Here is a 25,199-nt window from a genome sequence, read left to right on the forward strand (position 1 = left end):
ATGACGTCTACGCCCGAGCTCTATTGAACCAATTGTACTGCAAAATGATTCACTGTTTCGGAGCCCTCGAAACACCACACGCCGGTGACGCCTGCTGGTCAAAACTGTGAAAATGCAACATAAACTTAGGCCAAGACATGCAAAAAAATAAAAAAAAAATAAAAATAAACACCTTTTATTAAGCCAATGCAAATGCTTTCTTGAAGGTATAATATATAGTATAAAAATATAAGAACAATAATATATGTACGGGTAAAATTATAACTATAATACACTATTATTTTATACTTAGATTAATTATTAATTTTATATTATTAATTATTATTAATCTGAATAGACACAAAATTTAGATGTGAGCCACACACAAACGTGAGCAGATTCATTTTACACCCCTGTGAGGAACTGAGTTGAAGAAGTTTGAAGTTTGTGTGCTTAAAAAAAATCCTGTTTCTCCTGTTGGAGCGTAAGACTTCTTTATATTTCCATTAGGATAATTCATAGATCCCAAACATAATCTTTAATACCCTCATGTTACGTCCAGAGCAAATAGAAATCGTTAGAATCAGCGATACTGTCTCCACTGGACGAGGCAGGACTCGATGAAGCACAAGGGATTTGCACATTTGCTTTGATGCATCAGGTTGCAGTTTAAAAATTTATACATGGCTGTTTTTCAAATGTACATAGCCTAATAGATTTTCAATAATATATCCAAATCTCCCTTACTAAAATTACTTAATCAATAATTATATATATATATATTTTTTTTTTTGCATTTTTTAATCGTTTGTTGTTCGCTACTGTGTTGCTAGTCTGCCCATTTTCGTGAAAACTTTTGAACACAATGAAGATGGCCAAATTTGTCTTATTTTGTTGAAATATAATTTTTTTCCATTTAGTTCTGCCCTTCATAAGCAACAGAAGATTCTTGTATGTTTCCCGGTACACAAATAAGTACAGTTTACCTTGATCTTCAAATTCCAAAAGTTTTCACCCCCCAGCTCTTACTGCATCTTGTTTCCTTGAATTCTGGTGCATCAGTGAACGTTTGAACCTTTTTAAATAGATGTGTTTGAGTCCCTAAATGTCCTCAGTGTGATAAGATGCATCTCAAAATCATACAGTCACTGCTGGAAAGGGTTCAAATATGCAAAGATGCTGGAAAACTGAAGAATCTGCAGGACCTTAAAGATTTTTCTGAAGAACGCTGCTCAGTTTAACTGTTCAGAACAAACAAGGGACTCATGCACAACCATCACAAAACAGAAAGACAGTCGAGGATCATCAGGTAACAGAACACAGTATTAAGAACCAAGGGTTCCCAAACTTCTGAGTGGGGTTATTTTAATAATTTCAGCAATTTTTTTTGTCTTGTGGACTAAATGTTAATATCTTTTATGTACAATATCTTACTCAGGACAGTACTAAATAAAAAATATAATGCATCTAGTATGATCTCTCTTATTTTTGGAAAATTACTCATATTTTCACAGATTCTGCAAGGGGTGCCCAAACTTTCGAGCCCCACTGTAATTACCCCAAGTTTATTGGTGTTGTTCTCTTATTTACTTCCAGCAACTAATTGTTCTCTTTATTTACTTCGAGTGTGATTTAAAACGGATTAAGGTAATCAAAAGTCTCTGTTTATATTGTAGATTCTTAATCAGAGTATTGCTTTAATTGTTTTAATATCGGATTATTGTGGTCCATGAAAACGTATTCAATGTAGCCCTCTAAATACAAGAATTTGAACTGTGGTACAGAAAAAGATTATTACAAGTATTTAGATTTATTCTGACAAATTTTTTATTAATTTATTTATTTAATTAAATATTTATTTATTTAAATAACTACATAACTCGCTCCAAAAAGCTTTAACACAAAACTATTCACAAAAACAGATGGGCGGGGCCTACGGAAGCCCGTTGGTGCTTTGAGCGAAACAGGAAGTGATCTGTGTGCGTGTGTAGCTAGTGTCTGCACGTTGTTCAGTAACGTTCAGTGTGTTTTATAATTGTGAATATTTGATAACACGTCTAAATTCAGCTAAACGGATCTCTATGCTTCGAACGGATGCTTTTATTGTTTGGTTTTTTTAATCTTTTTTTTTCTGCAAGTTTTTGCACAGCTAATCGGTGACCAAGGTCAAGAGCTGTGGACGTGAGAGCTTCAGCCGGTGAATGCAAGTGATCGGAAATCTGTTCCCACATGGCCGGCTTGATTAACTTTGAGGACGAGCAGGAGGTGAAGCAGTTTCTGGATAATTTAGGAGTGGAGTACAGTTATCAGTGTCACCGGGAGAAGGATCCTGAAGGTCAGTCGAGCGCTGTCCCTCTCGCGCGGTGCTGAACGGCTTCATCTGATCTTCTTCGGTCTGTCTTGTGTTTGTCAGGGTGTCAGAGGCTGGCTGATTATCTGGAGGGTGTGAAGAAGAACTATGAGTCCACAGCTCAGGTTCTCAAGCACAACTGCGAGGTGAATGGCCACGGAGAGAGCTGCTATAAACTCGGCGCTTACCATGTCACCGGCAAAGGTGAAGCCAGGGTTTATTATAGAATTCAGAAGAATGCTAATCTTAAAAGCTTGATCCCATTTTCAAAGTCCTAGTAATCATGTTTAGAATGATAATTTCATAATTGTCTTTCATTACTAATATAATTCATACTGGACTGCATAATTGATTGATATGCATTCAAACACAGTTACTATCCACATGCAAGTTACTGAATATTTAATAAATACTTATTATTACTTAATTAGCATACTATTGTATTATCATCTAAAAGCTTATTTATCCACTGCCAATAAATAAATAAATAAAAACAATAGAAATGACATAATTTACTTTCTGTTATTTGACTTAATCCTAATGGTATCAAAGCACTTTCTTTTTCCTTTTCCCTGTTTCTTAGAATTTCAGTTGATGTGGTAGGTTTGATAAAAATAGAATTTTGTCCAAAATTTAGACATTAAATTATTATTACTTAATGTTTTTTAACACAGCGAATCTTTAGTCAATTCCTGTGATTTTAGCTTGTCTACATATGATTTTTTTATTCATATAACTTTAATTTTAATTGTAACATAAATCTCATTTTGAAAAGATCTAATAAATTAACAAAATTCATACGGATGCAATGAAAAAAGACAAACAATTGGCTACATATTTGCTTAGTCAAAAATCATAAATATATTTTTTTTATATATTTAGAAATAAAAAAATTATGTAATTGAATAATAATTAATATTCTGAAATTAAATGTCATTCAATATATAATAGCTGAATTTTAGAGTATTTTTATTCAAAATATATATTAATAAATTTTAGTAAATGTATTACATGCTGTAAATCTATTGTAAATATGTTATATTTCAACAAGCAACTGCTTCTTTTAACATCAGGTGGTGTGACGGAGTGTTTAAAGACTGCATACTCCTGTTTTATGAAAGCATGTAACAGCAAAGGGAAGAAATCAGTGGACGCTTGTCACAACATCGCTCTGCTTGCCCATGACGGCCGAGCCATGGAGGGGGGAGCTGATGCCAAGGTGGCTCGGCAGTACTATGAGAAGGCTTGCGAGGGAGGCTTCGCCCCCAGCTGTTTCAACCTGAGTGCTCTTTTAATCGAGGGATCTCCAGGGCTGGACAAAAACATGCCTCTGGCTCTGAAGTATGCATTGCGAGCCTGCGAGCTGGGACATGTTTGGGGCTGCGCTAATGCCAGTCGCATGTACAAACTGGGTGATGGGACGGATAAGGATGATCAGAAGGCAGAGGAGCTGAAGAACAGGGCCAGAGAACTCCACGGACAGCAGAAAGAACGGCAGCTGAAATTTGGGGAGTGAGATAATGTGCCGTAGCAGTGACAGACTTATACAAATACACAAATTATTTGAATAAATTAGTTCTTTGCCACTTTTCTGTCATAAGTGTGATTCATGTCTGAGAGTGATGGTGTTAATATAAGTTAATATTTACCAAAACAGTTGCCAAACTAGATAACAGACTGTTAGCATAGATTTTAGAGAATAATGAAACCTACAGTTTTCTAGTGGTCTGAATTGGAATTGAACCATTGTAAAGCAATAGCTTTTATTTATTTTACCAGGTGCTGTGCATAAAATGACCACTGGATGGAAGCATACTCCGGCTAAACGTCTCTTGCAATGAACATTCATGAATATTTCCTATGAGACGTACTTAAATATATTGATATTTCAAAACGTCCACTTCAATCATTCACATTTACCAAACATAAATGGCTTTGAATTCTTTAAACTTTCACTTTTAATTTTTAGTTTAACCCTCAATGCATCCGTTTAACACTAACATGTATGAGAGAAACATGTCCATAACTCCAGATGATCTGATGGTGACCTCCATTACCTGGTTTGAAGAGGCCAGCAGCTGCTATTAGTGTTGGCACACAAAATAAATTTCATTTAAATACCAAATGATTTTCATGATGCTCAGCTCTGTTAACTGAACGAACCCACATGTAAACCGAACACCATTTATCATTGTTAACTGTATAACTTTTGAGTGTAACCCACTTCCCGAACGAATAATAACCCTTATAAGACAGTACTTTTTAAATGAATCCGAAACCAGCAAACAGTGTTATATGATTTACACACAAATGACTCTTGTTCTTTTCAGTGAATCCAAAACATACAGAGATTATATTTATGTAATGTCCGACTCAACATGAACAACATCGACTGATTTGTCACCCATTATGAGTGTGGGTCAGGGGTATTGTATAAAAATGAACGAATGACTGAATTAATGTTACTACAGTTTTGTTCAATATTTGTATTAAAAATATATCAGTGAACCAATTATTTCTGTTGAGGTCTGAGCCAGTAGCCCCGCCCCCATTCGCTCTCCTCCAATAACATTGCAGCAGTATCAGACTGAGCCCGTAAGCCCCGCCCGCTGTTGGATCAACAGACACACGCTCGTTTGTCGCTCCTGCTGGAACGTTAAAGGCTCGCGGCTGTTGTTGTTTTTTTTATCGTTGTTTATATTAGTTTGCCGGAGCGTCGCGTGCAGGGCGGAGTGACGGTCGCAGGATCCCCGCGCAAGAGTTGAGCACGGATCGTGAAGCGGTGAGTTTGACGCTGTTGCTTGTGATGCGCAGTGTGCTGTTATGAGCGGGATGTTAGCTAACAGGCTACAGCAGCAGCACGCCTAGGATGGGATCAACTGCGACTAGAACTGCTCCGACCGGAGACACCCTGTTAACGGACCGAAGATGCGACTGTTTAGGAGGGATTTCACGTGCATGTTTGTGTCATGCGCTGGTTGCGTGCAGTTGGACGCTCGGTGCTTGGTTCTGCTGATAATAAACTCGGCTTTTGCGGCTGGTGTGGGCAATAATCTGTAGGATTAAGTTTATTCTCGTGGTTGATGGGAGTGGATCAATGCTGGATAACGGCTGTTTGTCTGGAGGGGGTTACACGTGCCACCCTACCCCAGTCTGATTCGGGGTGTGTCCGAACTATCCATATTTTCTTCAAAAATACCATAGTTGCCACATTTAGTTTACTGCTGTTGAGGTGTTTTGGTCACTGCTGTCATAACAAAAATATAATAATTTGATATCTAACAAAATTATGCAACTGTTTGAAATAGTTATCATTAATGTATTATGATTTTACAGTAGGATAACTGTAGTATCTTAGGCAAGGCAAGTTTATTTATATAGCACATTTCATACACAATGGTAATTCGAAGTGCTTTAGATAAAAGAAAGTAAAAGAACAATAAAGAACAATAACCACAAAAAATAAAACAAGCAATTTAAAAGCTTTGAAAGTGATTTTTTTTAATTACTTATTTAAAATGAATTTAAAACGTTTAAAAATATAAAATTCATTTTGACATACAGTGAATACGTAAATTAGTTTACGCATTACGCAAATTAGTTATTATTGAACATTTGGACTGTATTTATGTATTTATTATTGTTGTTTTGATTGGCTATAAAAACACTGTTATCCATGCCAGGCCAGTAGTTGGGATGTTTTCAAAAGTTTGCGTCTTCAGGCCCCCAAAGCGCCATTGTTGTGGAAATGAAAGGCCAAAATGCTTAAAGTTTGTTGTTTATATTTGAAAATGGAGTTGTGTAAACACCGCCTACAATTCGAAATCATACTGCTGCTTTCTCAGCGTTGCCTCTGGGGGCGCTGTCACATTTATTAGCTTATTAAATTCTTCTTTTACTGTATTTTTTTTCCTTATAGTGGAGCAATAATTTGTATAAAATTTTGTTGCGAAAGTTCCAGTTAACTGGCACCTGAGTAATAACATTTTTAGGTTTACAGACTGGCCTGTTCACACCATGTACATGAACTAGTTTTACTAACCATGGCTATAACGATAATGCCAATCAGAATACAACTGTCTTTAAAGAGCTTGAGCATTTAAAGCGACAGACAACATAATTAAAGTGCACACTTATTGTGCTTTGGTGTGGATGCTAATATAGTTATTGTTAACGCTCTTCGCGTGAACTGAGCAACCCTTGCCCTCTAAAGCACTGAGGTTTGTTGTCGCCACAAGTATGTATAATTTGACCACGTGTTTGCAATGGATTAGCTAACCTTTTGCACACCTGCTTAGGTTATTTCTGGCCTAAAGGAGAAGTATCACTTTCTTTGAGTTGCTCTGTTAATCGAATCACAACAGTATGCAAATGTTCAGTTTCCTTCGTTAAATTTAGGTTTTGGTTTTATGGGCCTCTGATCAGTATTAGCATTGCTATTGTACCATTTGTCTGGATTGTTTATAGTTGAAGCCAGCATCTGGCATTTCTTTAATCCCCATAAACACTCTCGCTTCTTCACTCTTATGCTTTTCTTCTCTCTGTCTGTCTGTCTGAGCGCTTCCTGTCTACATAAGACAGCTTTGTCCTTTTCAAACTACTGCTAGGCAGATCCTGGTGTTGCTTAGATCTGGAACGCTCCAGTGCAGCTGTTTCTTAGAGTTCACTTTGTTTTTAGGGTTGTACTATAAGGATAGCCTGACCTCCCACAGTGTGAGTGAGTTTTGTAGGGATCAATGTATTAGACCTATATCAGCTATTATTATTATTACAAAACTTTAGGTAATGTATAGAATATTTGTAGTCAGCATAAATATTTGTAGTTTTATATATAATACACTAAATAAAGAATCAATGTATTAAAGATATAAATAGACTACTTATAATACTTCTAATATATAATACCTACCACTCTCAGTATAGATACTTTCTTATTCAACAATTTATTGTAAAATGAATGGTCACGTCCATATTTCATACTGTACATTAGAATGTACATAAGTTAATTTTATCACAACTTAAATTTGATATGATTGATTTTATTTTTTATTTTAATTAATTTAATATATATATAACATAAACATATAACATAATTAATCCAATTTAATAAAATCTTTTAACCTTGGAAGTCAAGGATAGAGTGATTTAAAATGATAAACAAATTAGCGCCATCAAGTTTTTCAATTAATATATGGATTCATTATTTTTTATTTTTAGTTATTTATATTACTAAATAACAAAAACGTCACAGTTGTGATAAAAAATAATGAATGAATAAAAGGAAGAATTAATTTTAAAAGATAAAAACCGTACAAGGCATCCAGTTATATTAGTTTAATTCAGATCCATCCTTCAGCCTCCATCTCACACTGCTTCCCAGGTGAGAGAGAAAAGGGTCCTACATTTTGTATATTTGTTTCAGTAGAACCTTAATAGGGGCCAGTAGAAATTGTGGCAGGGCAAATACAAATCTGAACTTGCCTGACCAGACCAGCAGAAGAATCAGCCCAGTTTCCTACGACTCTTCATACTTGAGACTAGTGGTCATGATACGTGATTTTTGACTGCTGATATCTTTGAAAGCAGGGGGCCGAAAGCCGATATAAATCCGAAATGAAAAAAAGAAAATATTATTAATATTTAAGAAATTTGTAATCATTTGACAATGGATTAAAAAATAAATGTGTACAAGAAACATGCTTATACTTTAGATGACAGTATTTTTCACAAATATTTAATAAAAATATAATTAAAAAGTAAGTAAACACTCATTCTGGGAAGTTTGTGTGCGCTCAGGCGCTGCCGTTCTCAGCACCGTCAAAATAAAAGTCCCACCTCGAACACATCGGCCAAGCAGAACAACGTATCGACCGATGCCGATATTTGAAAAATATATTGATATATTAAATATATTAAATATAATATATATTAAATATATTGACAAATATCGGCCGATATATCGGTCGACCACTACTTGAGACTATTTTACCTAGTTAAAAAAATATTATTTTGGCCAGATGTACTCCTAATTGAACACAGTCTGCATTAATGTGCCTGTGTGGAATGGATGCGAGACCCATCTGGCCATTTGCGTTCTGCTTTACAAAAGAAATGTGATTATCCACAGATTACATTTGTGAAACGGGACCCCTGCTCCACATGGTCCTACCTTTCCTCTTTGTGAGTGTTTGTGAGGATTACAGGTCTATTATTGCTTTACTTCCCTGCTCAAATGACAGGGGTTTTCTGAAACACAAGATGAGACATGCAGGATGGGTGTGAGTGTGTGTGTGTGTGTGTGATCGCTCACTTGAACGAAGCCTCATGTTTACATCCATTGGTGATCCCATAATATGTGTAAATTGCTCTTGTGTGCATGTGTCTCATGTTCAGACGGCATGTAATGGTGTGTGCTGTAGGGAGAACCAGAAAGGATGTATATTTTAAGCTATGGGGTCATTTGAAGCCTTGTCCCTAACATCTGTTGAATGCCGTGCATTTGTTGGCATGTGAGTAATATATCTCAGTGCTATTTGTGTTTCTGCTGTCAGGCAAATAGGCTGTGAGGTTAAGCAGGGAGACTCTTTAATTAGTCTAATTATCAAGGTATCTCTCACTAGACGTTACAGCAGCTGTTTGATTAACCTCTTGCGCCCCAGACTCCCTGCTACAAGAATTGGCCGGTATTTTCACAGGACGTCGTTTATTGCATTACTGCAGTGATTACTAAGTTGTCCACGAACGGTTGCCGTTCCCATTTTCATCTGTCAGAAGAATTGGCTTTTATGCGCTGTGCCATCACTGCAACCATGTAATTTGGGGTACTGTTCAGAGACCTGTAGTTACAGGGAGGCTAACAGTGTGTTTGCTTTGATAAGATTATAGAAGTTCCTTCATGATTGCTTTTTACAGCTGTTTAAAAGGAAACATTCTTGCAGTGGTGACTTCTCTTTTTATAGTATGTTGTTGCACTGTGCTTACACTCCGCTTTTTTGTGTAAATGTGTATATGTAATGTGTATATAACCGAGCAAACAAAGAGGAGTAGTATACCCCACAATGCAATATGACCTTTCCTTAAAACTGCAGCAGGTAACTTTTGTAAAAATATATTTTTTACATATTTGTTAAACCTGTCATTATGTCCTGATAGTAGAATATGAGACAGATAATCTGTGAAAAAATCAAGCTCCTCTGGCTCCTCCCAGTGGTCCTATTGCCATTCGCAGAAAGTCATGCGCTCCCGGTAAAAATCAACCAATCAGAGCTGCGGTCCGTAACTTTGTTTGTGTTCAAAATGTAGAAAAATGTATATAATAAGCGAGTACACCATGAATCCATTTTCCAAACTGTGTTTTTGGCTTGTCCTGAATCACTAGGGTACATCTATAATAAGTGTTTATATTCGGACTATTTTCGATTGCTTCGGGGGTACCGCGGCGGAGTAACACAGTACCTTTGTGATTCTTCATAGACATAAACAGAGAGAAGTAGTTCCGGCTACGATGTTCTTCCGCAAGACGCAAGCAATTCTGTTTATTAACCGCTAGAGCGTCAAAAGTTACCGACTGTAGCTTTAACATTGAAAAAATATATACTGTTGTTGTAAAATTTGAGGTTTGGACTTAATAGTAATAATATATGGTATATATATGGTTTATATTTTAATATATTTGAAAATATATTTAATTCCTTGTGCTTTTGTTCATGATTTGTGCAGTTGAAGCATTTATTTTAAATAGGAATCTTTTGTAACATTATAAATATTTTTACTGCCACTTTGGAGCAATTTAATGTTAAAGGTACAATTTGTAAGATATTTGCAGTAAAATATCCAAAAACCACTAGGCTAGTGTTACATATTTTGTCCAGCTGATTACTAACAATATCTCTAACGTTTTCAACTACTTGTAAATCATGAGAAAATTCCCATTCTAAACCGTGACACGGGGCAGTGCAGTCGCCCGTCAATGACATTAGATCTGTTCAGGGTGCAGTATTCAGTGCTAATATAGCCATGGACTTTTGGGTAGCAATCACGACCGCTTGTTGTATAATAGCTGATTTTTTTGTAACCGATCCCTCTGAAACACGCAGGCTTTCACTCTTGTTCTCGACTGACGTGCTGTAAGTAGTTTCCAGGGTAACGTGAGTGCCAGTCATGCTTTTGGCCCACAGAGGAAGTGAGAGTTGATGAGACTATCAAGAATGTCTTGTCTGTCTGTCTCACTAATGCTTGAGACTAGGAACTATGTCCTCACAAAACACCTTCACGCTGGTCTCCGAGCTCCCTTGTCTCATGATTGTCCTGGAATTTTAACCAGCTGTCGTCTGTTGCATCTTTAAGCCCTGGCACACTGAGTTTGACAGAGTGAATCACACGAAAAGTACAAATTTAGCTGCCTGACTCCTTAAAGGGACTTTTTGGGACTTTAGCTTATTCACAGTATCCCCCAGAGTTAGAGATGTCCATACATACCGTTTTCATTTCTGTGCGTTCTGTAAGTGTTATTCGACGCACCCACCGCTAGCCTAGCTTAGCACAAGGACTGGATGTAAATGGATAATGGTAGTGTTTTGGAACAGCACAAGAGTGAATGGCTTTCACTGTTAGACTTTGTTTTGTTCTAATGCAAACGGAGTAAATTATGACACATGGACTGATGACGGCATCACTCAACCACACATTCACATGGTCCCTGAGACTGACCTCAGGCACTACTAGCATTAGTTGGCTGTACCTTTCATTTGTTTGTTCGTTTAAGAGAGCACTTAAAGAGGCATGTGTGGGTGCAGTTTATCTATAACCTTTCATCTAGTTCTTGGTCACCTTCTATGGTCAGTTGCACGCTTGTGAGAGAGAGAGGAAGAGTGTGTACTCGTGATCCTTGTTTGGTTATGTGTGGGGTCTTGGCTTTCTCATATCATCCTCTCAGGATGGGTTTGATCAGTGGCTCTCAACTGGTTAGACTTCAGAACCCTGTAAAGACCTGTTAACCTTTAGGTGTAGCAGAGGACCACTGGGTTTGATATACCCTGCTTTTCGGTTTTGTGTGTGTGTGTCGGGAATGAGAAGAGTAGTGGCTATGATGTTGAATGGCTGTCAGCTGAAGTAGGTGATTGTGTGCATATGTTGCATTACAGTTTGTCAAAGAAAAGGACAAAATCTTTTGAAAATCTAGTTTCACATGTGCCAAGTTCTTAGAAATTTGAAAGAGTTGCAAAAAAGGTCTGTCCATTGTCTGTAGTAGAGATGTTTGAAGCACGCTTCGTACACGTCACCTGTGTCAGTGCTATGAATTTACATGACCAATTTTAACATCTTGTGTGCATTTTTTTTTTGCCCTAAATTTCGCTGAGGAACAGTAAATGTGAGGTGCCTTAAGTAAAGACTTAAATATGTTTTTAGAAATGTACAAAGTTTTTAGTGGGGCTGGACCAAAATATTAGATTATTCTAATATTAATTTGGTGGGTTGGCAACCTGGTATTTGGTTTCAATTTTGTTTTTCTAATAATATATATATATTTTTTACACCTGGCATTCCCTGTGAAATGGTCTTCATTCGCACTTGAATGGTCCGTTTATGTTTTGGTCATTTGATTTTCTACTTAGAAATAAAGAGAAATGGCTTGATTTTTCATTTTTTCACTTTGTATAAGAACCGGAAAATGTTTTTTTGTTTATGGGTAAAAAATTAGATTTGTTTTGAATGTGTGGGCGGTGCTGAAATGCCCCTTTCATCCCTTCTGTTCTGCACCGATACGCAGCAACCATGAGCTCAATTCATTTACAACAGGAGTAAACAAGGAGCAATAAAACGCCATTTGAATTTTTAGCCTATGTGGTCCACACCTAAATGGAATAAAATGATACTTTTAGCATACAAATTTTATTCTAGGCCTATTAGAAAAACAGGTAACATGTTTTCATTACAGTTAACAGCAGAATTTTTTTTTTAAATTGTTTACATAATAGCACAATTTCATGGGAAAAACCCAACCCCTCATAAATATTTTTATAATAAATCTTTACTTAATTTTCAACCATAAAAAGTCTACTGTAATTAGGGATGCACAATCATGATTTTTCATGGCCGATACCGATTTATTTTACAAGCAAACAAGAAAGAAGAAAAAGTATGCATAAACAAGATGTTTATTTGGTATTTGATAGGCCAAACTGGCTTTTGGCTATTGAAAACAATAACTGTAACCATTTTAAATGAACGGCAGTAACTGCACAGTAAGTAGCCTACATTCAGTACAAACATAGATGGTACAGACATCAGCTTTTAGCTTTTGTTTTTGAATTGGGTTGAAACTACATAGGACTGGCCTTAAATTAAAAGATGAACTGTAGCCATATGAAATTAAAGGCAACAACTGCATAGTTCCAAACACAATAATAGGTTTCTTAATCAAGATTCAGTATTTGTTTTAGTTTTTCAATTTGGTTTAAAAAAAAAAAAGGTCTTTACCAGTGAGACTAAATAAAAGTATGCTGTATAAATAAATTATTCCAAAATGTTAAAATCAAATAATGTTGGTGCGAATAAAACAAAGATTCAAAGTGTTTAATTCATCCAGTTAAAAAAAAAAAAAAAATTGGGTAATGATTCACATCTAGATTTTTTATTAGAAATAAATAACAATTTTTATTTGTTAAAAAATCTAGATGTGAATCATTACCCTCATTTTTTTTTATTGGATGAATGAAACACTTTTTTTCAGTGTGCTACATCAGGCTACATCAATTTTAGTCGGTTTCATTTCTCATTCAACATGTGAGAAGTTGAGCTGAACATCTCTTCACTGTCTCCGTGTGTGCAGGGCGCGAACAGGTACAGTACGCTCGCGCTGCTTCAGTGAGTGCTGGAAAGGTGCTCTAATTTGTTCGCTTCCTGCTATCTGTGCCTTAGACGTTTAGCTCTGCACTTCCAATGCTGATCGGCTGCCTGTGTTCTACGCACAGATTTCGAAGTACTTCCACACAAATGACATGATAGTGAATGATTACAATGTACTCTGTGCACGCAGGCGCACTTCTGGAAAAATCCAAATTGGATTCTTAACTCCAAATTATAGGCTATACTTCAAAATTATGAACTGAATTCACAAATTCTGTAGATGATGACCGTATGAAAGGAGTGTGGGGGTGACCACATTATAGATAATGGGTTCAGACTGAAAACACTGCACCTCTTATTGGTTTCGTATAAATTACATAAACATATTTATTTTTTTATTTAAATTGTTTCTTTTAAAAGTAGATATGTCCAGGTTCGTCTGTGATGCATGAGCCTGGTTCTTTTCTGACGCTTTTGAGAAAGAAGTTCAGAGAGACCGAGATGGCAGAAGGCACATCATGTTAGGTTTCATTATTTTATAACAGAGCTTTGTAACATTTTGTTGTCATTGAGGGTGTCTTACGACCAAAAGTGACGGAGCTGAAGCTCTTTCCGCGTTTATCGGGATGGTACATGCAAATCGGGATACTTGTTGCACTCTACAAGATTTTAAGAAACTTATTGGCACACATTTTGTTCACTTATTTCAATAAATTAATAATTAGAGGTGGGCGATATCGCTATTTAAAATATATCAAGATATTTTTTAAATACGATATGGATTTTGACGCGATGCAGAAAACATGGACGGAATCGCGGAATTCAAGCCAAAAAACGGAATTTAGAGTTTAATGCGGAATGTCACAGAATTTGTCAAATTTTTAATGAATTAATCAAAAGTAGGTCATGCACTTAAATCATATCGCGATATAGACTAATATCTGCAAATATTAACCCGGAAAAGTCTATTTAAATATGACTCCTGAATGTTCTGCGTATCTGTGTTAATGAATGGCGCAGAAGCGTGTTTTCATTCATTAAACACACGGAAGTGCAGTGATTTCAGTGTCGTTCCTCTCACTAAATAAAGACGTGAACACATGAGGAACATCTCCAGAACTGCACTGAGTCGCTTCATGAGCATCTGATTACTGATTTGAGTAAAACTAGCTCATATCACATCATAGACTGTAGTACCACATACACAGAACTGTAAAGGTAAACCCGTCAAAATAAAAGTATTTGCCAGAAATCTATTACTATTGTCCAGCAGAATGTACATAGCCCACTACTACTACTATTCAAATTAAATGAACATATTTTTTAAGAAATAATCACACAACATTTCTTCCATGTTTTTATTTTTTATTGTAAATCCCCTTTGTTTACCAAAAAATAAAGTTTTGCTTAATTTTAAATAATTAAAAGATAAATTAAATTAATGTTTTATGCCTTCATTTTATAACCAGAAAAAATTTAATACACAGAATGTCTGAAGGGAAAAAAAAACATTTCACATAAGGCTATTTTAAGATTTTTTTTTTTTTTTTTTTACTAATTAAGTTGTTTTTATGCATTTAAATAATTACACATGCTAAAACACAGAATTAGGTAACAAAACATATGGTGAAGAAAAAAATGTAACGTTTCATAGGGCCCTAAACATGTAATATTTGGCATATTTGTTTTTGCAGTAGTTTTTGGGGGGTTATTTTTCCTGTAATGATATCGAGATATATATTGTATATCGAGATATAGCTAAATATATTGAGATATATTTTTTTGCTCCATATCACCCAGCCCTATTAATAATTATATATATATAGATTTTTTTTTGTATGTTGTTGGTCACACCAAATGACTGATTTACCAGACAAAAATATTTATAAGCAGGAAATCAGTTTTGTTCAAATTATTTTTTTTTTATGAATTTTAATGAATCCTTTCTAAGTATCTGTAATGAAGGTCATAACTGCTAATGAAGTGTTATTTTCAGTAATTTATTTTAATAAAACTTTTGATCTTCATTATGATATCCTGATGTTTTTGACTTTGTTTCAACTTTCTCCTAAAAATGCAAAAAAAAAAAAAAAAAACTTTAATTTTGAAAATAAAAACATGCTAATCATATAAGAGGTGTTTTCAAGTCAGTCTATGTATGAATTGCATTTGTAACATGTATTTATTTATTTGATACATAGATATGGACAGTAGATATCAGTGGATATCAACTGTTTTTGGGTGTGTGTAAAAATATGCCACTGAACAGAATGTGGTTTGTTGACCTATATCTCAAGCACCAGGTGAAAGAGATGGATGAGAAGAAAGCAGTGAGCAGCTATTTACATGCAGTCTGTGCTGAATTTCACTAATGTAGGTCAAGGCCACCAAAACTGGTGCTTGTTGACTGCAGAGATTGCGTCTCATTGGCTCACAGCAAACATCAACATCACAATGCAAGTGTCTCTACCACCTCTTAAACAAGATGTTTAGGAAGAGATCACATGACTTAACACTTGAGCACAAGCCATGTCACAGTTGAGCAAGCTTTGTGAGAGCTAGCTTCCCCTCTCTCACCGCAAACTCAAACACACACACACACACACACATGCTCACAGCTGCGTGGGGTGTGTGTTTTGGTGTGCACTTCAGAAGAAAGGGAGCGCCTGTGAGGATTGCTCTTTCTTGTTCATACTCACACACCCAGAGGCATGTCAACTTTGGCCCGCTGTCGTCTGTCCTACATGAAAATAAACATCTTGTATTGGATTTCTGCATTGGGGAAATGTCAGTCCATAGCCTTTGTCTTGTGTTTTTTTTTTTTTTTTTAGTTTTTATTTAGCAGAAGTAGGTCTCATCTGGTGAGTATAATAATAATGGATAGTACCAGGTGACAGACCACACTGCACATGGATTGACATGAACTGTTTGGTGCAAATTGTGCATAAAAAAAGTTGAAACTGCAGGCTTTAATCTGATTGGTTGACTTAGATATTGGTGCTCACTGCTCATTATTAAAGTGCTCATTTTCATCACTCCACTGATAACTCCTTTTCCACCAAGGCAGTTTGAGTGCTGGCTCGGAGTAGGGCTGGGCAGATAAACAGTATCATATTGAACCGTGATAATATTTATGTAACGATGATAACTATAACGATGATAAGCTCAGGAGTAGGGCTGTCGTGGTTAATAAATTTCCCCTGCGGTTATTATGAGTGGCTCAATAGGGTGATATGCGGTATTAACGCCGTTTTTTTTTTTATATACCTTATTTATCCTGATTTTGCTACATACAAAGCTCTATCGTTGGGTTATGTAGCATATATTATTGCTATTTTAACTGACAGAGAGACATGTTTTTAAAAAAAATTGTTTATTGTTAAATGCCAAACAGCAACAAGAACATGCTTTTTCCAATACCTTTTTTTTTTAAGGAAACCAAAGAGTTCTAACATGTATTACACATTTGCACACGACTTTGGACCGCAGAGGAAATCTAAACCGATTATGTCGCCACCACTGGCCCACCAGGACAGTGGATTCATGTTGGAGTCGATGCGCTCCTCATGCAGATAGCATGTGAGCTTGTTATCTGCTCACGCGTTCTTGGGTATGGGCACTGACGCGGAGGTTGTCCGTGACTTCAGCAGGTATGCCTGTTACTTTCACGGCTGTATTTTACAGATTTCGCAAAGGCTTCAGCTACTCCTAACTGTTGGCCGGTACCGGTCTCAGCTGTTCTTTTTTGATGTTGCTCTGCGACCTGATGCTTGAGGGGGCAGCTGCGCTGGATGACAGGGGACACTCTAAAACGCTTACCATGAAAAACGCTTAACATGTCTTAATGTACTAAGACAGTGATATTAACAGACCAAACTCACTAAAAATCATACTAATAAAGTATACTATCTATATAAAAAAATCAGATTAGCCCTGAATATGAATGCAACTTGTTTAATAACATGTTAAGCCTTTTCCTCCCATAGAGAACCATTATAAGAAAACGCTTAATGTGGCTTAATGTACTAAGACAGTGATTTTTAAAAAACAAACTCACTAAACATTATACTAATAAAGTATACTATGTACAAAATACTATGCCCTGAATATGAATGCAAGTCGTTTAATAACACGTTAAGCCTTATGATGGTTTACTATGGGAGGAAAAGGCTTAACATGTTATTAAACGCGTTGAATTCATATTCATGGTTCATCTGATTTTTTTGTAGATAGTATACTTTATTAATATAATGTTTAGTGAGTTTGGTCTGTAAATATCACTGTATTAGTACATTAAACCAAGTTAAGTGTTTTAGAATGTCCCGATGACCTCAAATTAGATGTAATGCCGCGTCACAGGAACCTTTTTTTTGCAGCAAATTTTGCATATCGGCTCATCTAAATCCGCTGGCTCACCCTTTTCATTGGGTTGATAGCCGAAATGTTCCCAAACTGGCGATGTGACATTAGGTTTTGGGACGAGATCGAGCGCCTCCCATCGGGAGCTACAACGGCCAACCATATCGTATCATTCATTTATTTAACATTGAATTGCACAGTGACAAATTGAATAAACAAGAAGGCCACAGCCTGAAAAAAAAAAAAAAGAACACTGCGGTTGCCTCGGTTTCTGCGGTTGCTATCTTTTTTTGCTTGTCAATAGCGCGGCATTACAATATTGCGGTAATCGCGACTGCCCTTCTCAGGAGCAGTTTAAATCAATATGGATTAATCTAACAGCCAATTACACAGCCAGTAAGCATGCAGCATTTAGCTTGCACGTCAAATAGGGTTGTCACGTTAGTTGACACGTGATAACACCGGTAATACGAGTATCACCGTTGGGGTGGGGGGTGTTTTGTTCACTTGAGTTTCTCTCTTTTCTTCAATTTCAGATGGCTTGTAAAAGTGCCTTGCACATTTTACTTTCACTTTCAAATCAGCGGAAATTTAATTGTCGCAATTCGGCATCAGGTAATTGTTAGTTTGAGTTTTCCCTCTTTTCCTCGCATTTTTTAGCTATTAAATAGCCTCAAAAAGCACCATGATAATTAAGAACCCCTGGGGGTGTGTTGCCGTGACCAACAAGATGAACATAAACTTTTGACCGCCAATTTTAAAACAGCAGCTAAACACGAACATGTTGAATTCGCTGTGTTTGGATGCTGATGTAGGTTCACAAAGCCATCTAGCCTGTGGAAAGGCAAACCGGTTTTTAGAAAGCTCACCAGTTGAACCAACTCCGAACTGGGAATAGCACTGGTTCTGAACTACCACCCAAAGTGAGGGGAGGAATTGACAACTGGGGGTCTGGAAGTTTGAGGTTCATGACATAAAATTGACAGGGATTTCAGAATTTTAAGGGAATTTATAGCAATTTAATGAGAAGTCTTTGAATGAGAGGATTAACTACAGAATTTTGATATTTACATCTGGCCTGATTTTATGGTCATGATGCTTGTTTTCATTTCAGAAATATAGAGATATGTCTCATTCCACTTGTGCATACACTAACAATCAGAAGTTTGGGGTTGTGTGTGTGTTTTTTTTTTTTTTTTTATTAAAATCAGCATGATCGAATACTTCAGTAGCTTTTGATTGTAATTTTTCTTCAAATAATTGGTCAAGAGAGTAGGTGCAAGAGATAACAAGGCTTGTATCACAATGTGAATTTCGAGTGAGAGAGCGAATCATTCTTCGGATGAGCAAAAAAAAAAAAGTCTCTTTTAAAAATAACATATTGTTTAAATAACAAATTACTTCGACACCAGTAAAAACTAGTAGCATGTAGTGATGTAACGATTGTCGAATCATGATGTTGATTTCACAATACAATTTTCTCACCATTTCTTTCAACAAAATGAGATTTAAGACAAATTATAAATGAAAATATTATTTCTTAGACAAAATGCCACATTTCTTTGTGAAATTGAAATGTCAAGTAATACAACTAACTTGAACTTGAACCTAAATCATAAAAATAAACTAATAATACAAATAATATTATCACATCACATAAAGGCTTTGCCTGAGTTAAAATCAGAGGCAACCACGGCATTTTAATAACAATCCAAACAAAGATGCTAAATACATGTTATTTAGATTATAATTCCATTGTATAATTTCAAAATTTGAAGCAAAACAGAATGGTATGACTCCAGCTTAGTGAAACTACACTGCATAAAACACATCTGATTAAAAAAAAAACATAAACCCAAGATGGGCTGAATGGGACACACGTCACTCTTTGACAGCAGGTGGCGCTTATGGAATAGCAGATATTTATAGGCTGCTGCCCCTTTAAGACCGAATGCTCGGATCAAATATAATGATGCACATGAGATTTCTTTCTCCATTGTTTACATTCACTTGTGTTTACGGGAACACTTGCCGACACTGTTATTTTGAGATCATTTTGTGTGCATGTGTCCATTTTGACGCAAGGATCCGCTAAAGAGGAATCAATTCTGTGTTTGTGCGCTCTCTTATATGAGGCTCTCTGTCGTGCACACTTTGAGGGTGTACTCATGTACATTAGGCCCAGTTGTTTTGCACTGAGCCCAAGCACGATCATCCCCACTCCCCCACATTCCTGCATTCAAACCGGCACTAAACATTCTGGGTTGGAGCAGGCTTGCGTCATGTACGAGATAACAGGGAGAAAACCACTTTAGCTAATAGACTGCCTAATAAACTTATCATGTATGCTGTGTAGAGACTTTCACTTGCATGAATCAGAGGATTATTACAGGGGCAGCTGAAATTTAACGAAAGAATTTGCAGCTTTATGCCTACTCGCAAACTACAATTCCTGTTAATCAGTAAGGTGAGAACCAGACACTCTTTTATCCCTTTACAGTTGCTATCAAAAAATACATGAATTACATGTTGACTTTTAAACCTAAATTTAATGTCCAATTAGGGCTGCACGATTATGACAAATCATAATTGTTGATTATTCCCTTGAAATTGCAATTGTGGTTATTAATAATGATCACAATTAACATTGAATGATGTTTATATCATTGTTTGATGCAACTACATGAAGTACTTTTATATGAAAATAACAAGCTGAAAACACTTACTGAAAAACCTTTAGTGCTTTTCTATAGTATTAAGCCTCAAATGTCAAATATACATTGGATTGGTTTCTTCTTTAAATTATAAAAAAAAGTACAAATATGAATGGTATGATAATGTTATACTAAAACTAAAACAATGGAAAAACCCATAAGATAACATGTGGAACGGAAAAATACACTTTTTAAGCGTGCAGAATAACATAAGTGGACTTTGAACGATTAGTTGCCACTTTAAACGATTATGTAATCGTGGCATCTATAATTGTAATAGCGTTTAGAATTTTACTGTGTTCTGTTTGATGAGCATGTTTGTGCCGGTGCTTATTTAGCAAAGTCTGAAGTTTAACACAGACTGTCAGGATAAGCCTTCATGCAAAATAGAAACATTCACATGATTATGTAACATTAAAAGAAAGGGATATAACCATAAAATGTAGTTTATGTGGAAATGTATGTCTTATATTAAACAGCACATGCATCTGTAATAGTGCCTGATGGGACAGGCCGTGTTAAACATTATGCTAATGCATTAGCTTGAAGTTTAAAATTAAGCATTCTCATATTGAGAGCAGCTTGGATCATTTTTCAAGATCACGCTTTCCCGCAGCAGCTTACTCTGATTCATCCGTGTGTTTTTTTTTAAGATACATTTAATCCAAGTGGATTATTCACTGCAGTAATTTGACGGGACTAGTGGAAGTTTTTCATGTGTGTTAGGTAAATGCAGCTAATTGATAATGGCATTCATTGTCGATCTTCATTATTGATGATTATTGCTTTTATCGATTAGTTGTTGCAGCACTAATTAAATTAGTTTAATTACACGTTAAGGCACGGTTCAGATTGCCTAGTGTGAGTACGCTCTGATTGAGTGCGTACAAATAACAGAGAGCGGGTACCGAATAGAAATCTCTTTAGCTTCATCACATACTTGAATGTTTAAATAGGTTCATTTAAACACGTAAACGCATGCAAATGATCATCAATGATGCGTTTCACCCCTACCAGCGAGTGAACAGTTTGAATCAGGAAGTAATTTTATATTACTATTCAAGATAGCAAACATTTTGATTGCTCGACTAGATAATACAATAGCCACGGAACACTGGGCTAGTCATTTTTGACAATAATTTTTTGATTTTTATAGTGTAATTACAACATGGGTCACTTGTGAAATCCAGAATTTAAGTAGCATTTCAAGTTTGTACTGCTGGGAAAAATAACATATTTTATAAAAAAAAAATATATATTTTCTGCCATGATTAGTGTGAGTTTGAAAACAGTGCTTTCAGGACAACAGTATATTTTGTTTCGTTATATGAAGTTAGATCAGATTTAAGCTGTAGGCACAAGAAGAACACACAAAGTCCCAAAACTCTTCAACAGAAGCTGTGACGTCAAAGGCAGCAGACAGGCAAACATAAATAGTCCATTTGACACTTTTTTTTAAAAGCCTCCAAATATGCATGTCTGGTTTATTTAATTCTGTTTATTTCTCCAAACATATATATATGCATATGTATATCTGAATGATATACAGTTATGCCAGTGTGAAGCTGTGTAGTGCGGCATGTCAGACAGAAGTGTGTTTGCTTGTGGGTAAGTCACAGCTCTCTCCCATGAGCCTCTGCTGTCCGCCATATGGAGATGATGAACTTGGGCTGTCCTTGTGCTCTGGTTTCTTTTTCTGTCTTTCGTCTCCTTTCTTCTTTTTTTGCTATTTCATAGCCTTCCTTTAATCTACTTTTCTAGTGGTTCTGATATGTACTGGTTATGTGATTTAGTTTGTATATTATGTTTAAATCTCTCTCTTGCTCTTTCTGTGGCAGATTATCTTCCAATCTGTTCACCTGTGTTAAGTCCACTGCACTTAATGCACTCAACAGCTCTGTGTGTGTGTGTGTGTGAGAGAGATTAGTCCTTCACACATTGCCATCATAGAAAGGTGCAGTTCATTAGGCTACCACAGTTCACTGCCAGAACACACACAGGTTTGCAACACAGGATTGTGAGGAACGCCCCGTTTAAGGTCTCAGAACTCAGTGAGACTAAATTTCCTCTGTGTTCCTCATAACAGTCACACCGTCTCTAGAGCCCTCACGTCACTACAGACATTTTGTATTAAGGTATTGATTGAGTCCCAATTTGCTTGGTAAATGCTTTAAAATCAAGCAGCAACCTCCCACTCTCTCTCTCTCTCTGAAGCCAACAAGGAAGTGACTTAAACTGTAATTCATCGACTGGCCACTTGAGGCCGGCTGCAAAAGGGAGTCAATCCCTTAGACTCTAAATGATAAAATGCCCAACATTACAGCAGACACGTTTACAGCATGTTCAAAAAAATTATTTTGGTCTATATAGCTAATTTTGTTCTTCATGACAACTGTGAGGGGAGGATTTTTTTTTTACTTATCCGTTTAAACTATATTAAACCTTAAAGTTCTGAATAAGGGCGTGGCCACTTGAGTGTCCGGTGGATTGCCGCTGCTGTCACCAGCTATGTGGGTGTGGCTTCAGCAACCACGTCCCGCCTTTTTGCCCATATTCGATTATCTGGGAGTGATGCACAGTGATGCGCTGCCGAGATGGCGCTCTTCAGGAATCTACAGGCGACGTCACAGACACTACGTCCATGTTTTATGCAGTCTATATTTAAAATATATACTTTTAGTTAGTTTATCAGAAATTGGCAGTTGCCACATTATAAATTGCATCTTCATATGCCACAGCCTTCTTGTCAGATACCGTTTGTGTTGTGTCAGTGCTTGCCATGTTTTATTTTATAAGTCTGATCATGTTAAGTGAATTTATGGCACGAACAAAGGAGATCTCTGAGGACCTTAGAAAAAAGTAGTTGTTGTTGCTCATGGAAAAGGTTAGTAAACCTTCTCTAAAGAGTTTGGAATCCACAAATCCACAGTTAGACAGATTGTGTACAAATGGAGGAAATTCAAGACTATTATTACCCTCCCCAGGAGTGCCCCACCAACAAATATCACTCCAAAAACAAGATGTGTGATAGTCCACAAGGTTGCAAAGGATCCCAGGATAACTTCTAAAGCAACTAAAGGCCTTTCTCACATTGGCTAATGTTAGTTTTCATGAGTCCACCATCAGGACAACACTAAACAACCATGGTTGCAAGAAGTAAGCCACTGCTCTCCAAAAAGAACATTGCTGCCCATCTACAGTTTGCTAAAGATAATATGGACAAGCCAGAGGAATGTGGACTAATGAGACCAAAATAGAACTTTTTGGTTTAAATTAAAGTTTTATGTTTGAAGAGCGGAAAACACTGCATTCCAGCATACCTTATCCCATCTGTGAAACATGGTGGTGGTAGTATCATGGTTTGGGCCTGTTTTGCTGCTTCTGTGCCAGGTTGGCTTGCCATCATTGATGGAACAATGAATTCTGAATTATACTAAGAAAATATCATCTGTCTGAGAACTGAATCCCAAGAGAAAGTGGGTCATGCTGCAAGCCAACGATCCCAAGCACACGAGATGTTCTACCAAAGAATGTTTAAAGAACAAAATTGAATGTTTTGTAATAGCGGAGTCAAAGTACGACCTTAATCCAATTGAAATTGTGGAAGGACCTGAAGCAGACAGGTCATAGGAGGAAACCCACAACAATCCCAGATTTTAAGTGGTTTTGTACTGAAGAATGGGCTAAAATTCCTACAAGCGGTTGAGCAGGACTGATCAGCAGTTACAAGGAACTTTCAGCTGCAATTATTGATGGAAAATGGGGTCATACCAGATACTGAAAGGTTTTGCCACTCACAGATATGTAACACTAGATCATTTTGCTCCATAAATAAATGACAAAGAATATATTTTGTCTCATTTGTTTGACTGGATTTTCGTTGTCAACTTTCAGGACTTGAAAATCTGATGATCTTTTGGGTCATATTTTTGCAGAAATATAGACAATTCACAAACTTTCAAGCAGTACTGCATATGAATGTGTTTAATAATATCTGTACATACTACAGTCTGTCATGTGACCTACAAGTGTCAGCTGTGTCTCCTGTGGCCTCCTGAGATGTACAATGTCCATGAGATGGGCATGTTAGAATCTTGCCTGAAGTAATCCAGGGACTACTGATTATGAGTACTGTGAATTTGGACATTTTACTTATTTTATGTATTGTTTTTCACCTGTACATATTGTAGTGATGTAGGTATATTCAGACACATGGACGGTGTGATTTCTTGCTTATTTAATGTCCAAATTGAACCACTTTTTTATCAGTACTTTTCAGAGTTCTGTGTTTTTGTTTTTAGTTTATTTCTCTTGGACATACGTCATCTTGGATTGTAAAGTTTGTAACCTTTTGAAAGCGCTTTGACGTAGGCAGGTTTTGGAACAGATAAACTCTGTTTTAGACTAGCTCTTCTCTGGGTATTGTTTCTGTGATTGTGTCGAGTGTGTGTTTGCTCAGGTTCTAGCATGCCTCTCGTCTCTCCCTCAAAACCCTGAGGGCCAACTGGAATTATCTGAAGGGAGAGATGGAAAGAATCAGAAAGACGTCAAGAGGAAGTAAGTCAAGGATCAAATGAAAGCGTGAGGAGCAATGAAAGGACAGGAGTGAAGTGTACGTGATTGATTTATATGCCGCAAGTGTGCCATTTTGGTCTCATCTTCACCCCAGCTGCGAGAAATCTTTCTGTGACCGAGGGATTGAGAAAAGAGACGTGGAGTGAAAATATGATGATGACTCATGGAATTAATGTTGTTGAAAAATACCGTTGAGTTCTGCAGAGGGAGTGTCAGTGACACACATGTGTTCTCATAGGAAATACTGCAGAGTAATCTAGTGTTGTTCTGATGCCAGCATTTTAGAAGTCTGTACCAGTAAAATAGACTTTTTCTTTTCTTTTGAATGTTTGATTAACATTGAGACAGATTGCCTATGTGCTCTAATGCGTTAA

The 25,199-nt window shown here is 36.5% G+C and overlaps 2 protein-coding genes across 10 annotated transcripts in view; both read left to right on the top strand.

Annotated features, from left to right (window-relative positions):
* The first annotated feature begins 1,937 nt into the window (after positions 1-1,937).
* Positions 1,938-3,915, top strand: LOC127938649 (cytochrome c oxidase assembly factor 7). The gene is made up of 3 exons (XM_052535414.1): positions 1,938-2,314; positions 2,393-2,533; positions 3,403-3,915. The coding sequence occupies exons 1-3, from the start codon at positions 2,209-2,211 to the stop codon at positions 3,843-3,845; spliced, it is 690 nt and encodes a 229-aa protein (XP_052391374.1). The 5' UTR covers positions 1,938-2,208; the 3' UTR covers positions 3,846-3,915.
* Positions 3,916-4,911: 996 nt separating this feature from the next.
* The window catches only part of LOC127938645 (ras-specific guanine nucleotide-releasing factor RalGPS2), a 99,728-nt gene continuing 79,440 nt past the window's right edge, over positions 4,912-25,199 (top strand). For 8 of the 9 annotated variants that reach the window (XM_052535396.1, XM_052535399.1, XM_052535395.1 and 5 more), the window contains exon 1: positions 4,912-5,111. The gene's annotated coding sequence lies outside the window, so the exon portion shown is untranslated. Of the gene's footprint in view, positions 5,112-19,984; positions 20,004-25,199 lie in introns of those variants that run through there. The other variant, XM_052535397.1, reaches the window with a different exon arrangement.

The sequence above is a fragment of the Carassius gibelio genome, chromosome A20 (assembly GCF_023724105.1).
Source record: "Carassius gibelio isolate Cgi1373 ecotype wild population from Czech Republic chromosome A20, carGib1.2-hapl.c, whole genome shotgun sequence".
Taxonomy (NCBI): domain Eukaryota; kingdom Metazoa; phylum Chordata; class Actinopteri; order Cypriniformes; family Cyprinidae; genus Carassius; species Carassius gibelio.

Bases quoted from the DNA above. Each gene is read 5' to 3' on its own strand.
- LOC127938649 (XM_052535414.1), top strand. From the start codon at position 2,209: ATGGCCGGCTTGATTAACTTTGAGGACGAGCAGGAGGTGAAGCAGTTT. The intron at 2,315-2,392 runs GTCAGTCGAGCG...TGTGTTTGTCAG, and splicing joins CCGGGAGAAGGATCCTGAAG to GGTGTCAGAGGCTGGCTGAT. The intron at 2,534-3,402 runs GTGAAGCCAGGG...TTTTAACATCAG, and splicing joins TTACCATGTCACCGGCAAAG to GTGGTGTGACGGAGTGTTTA.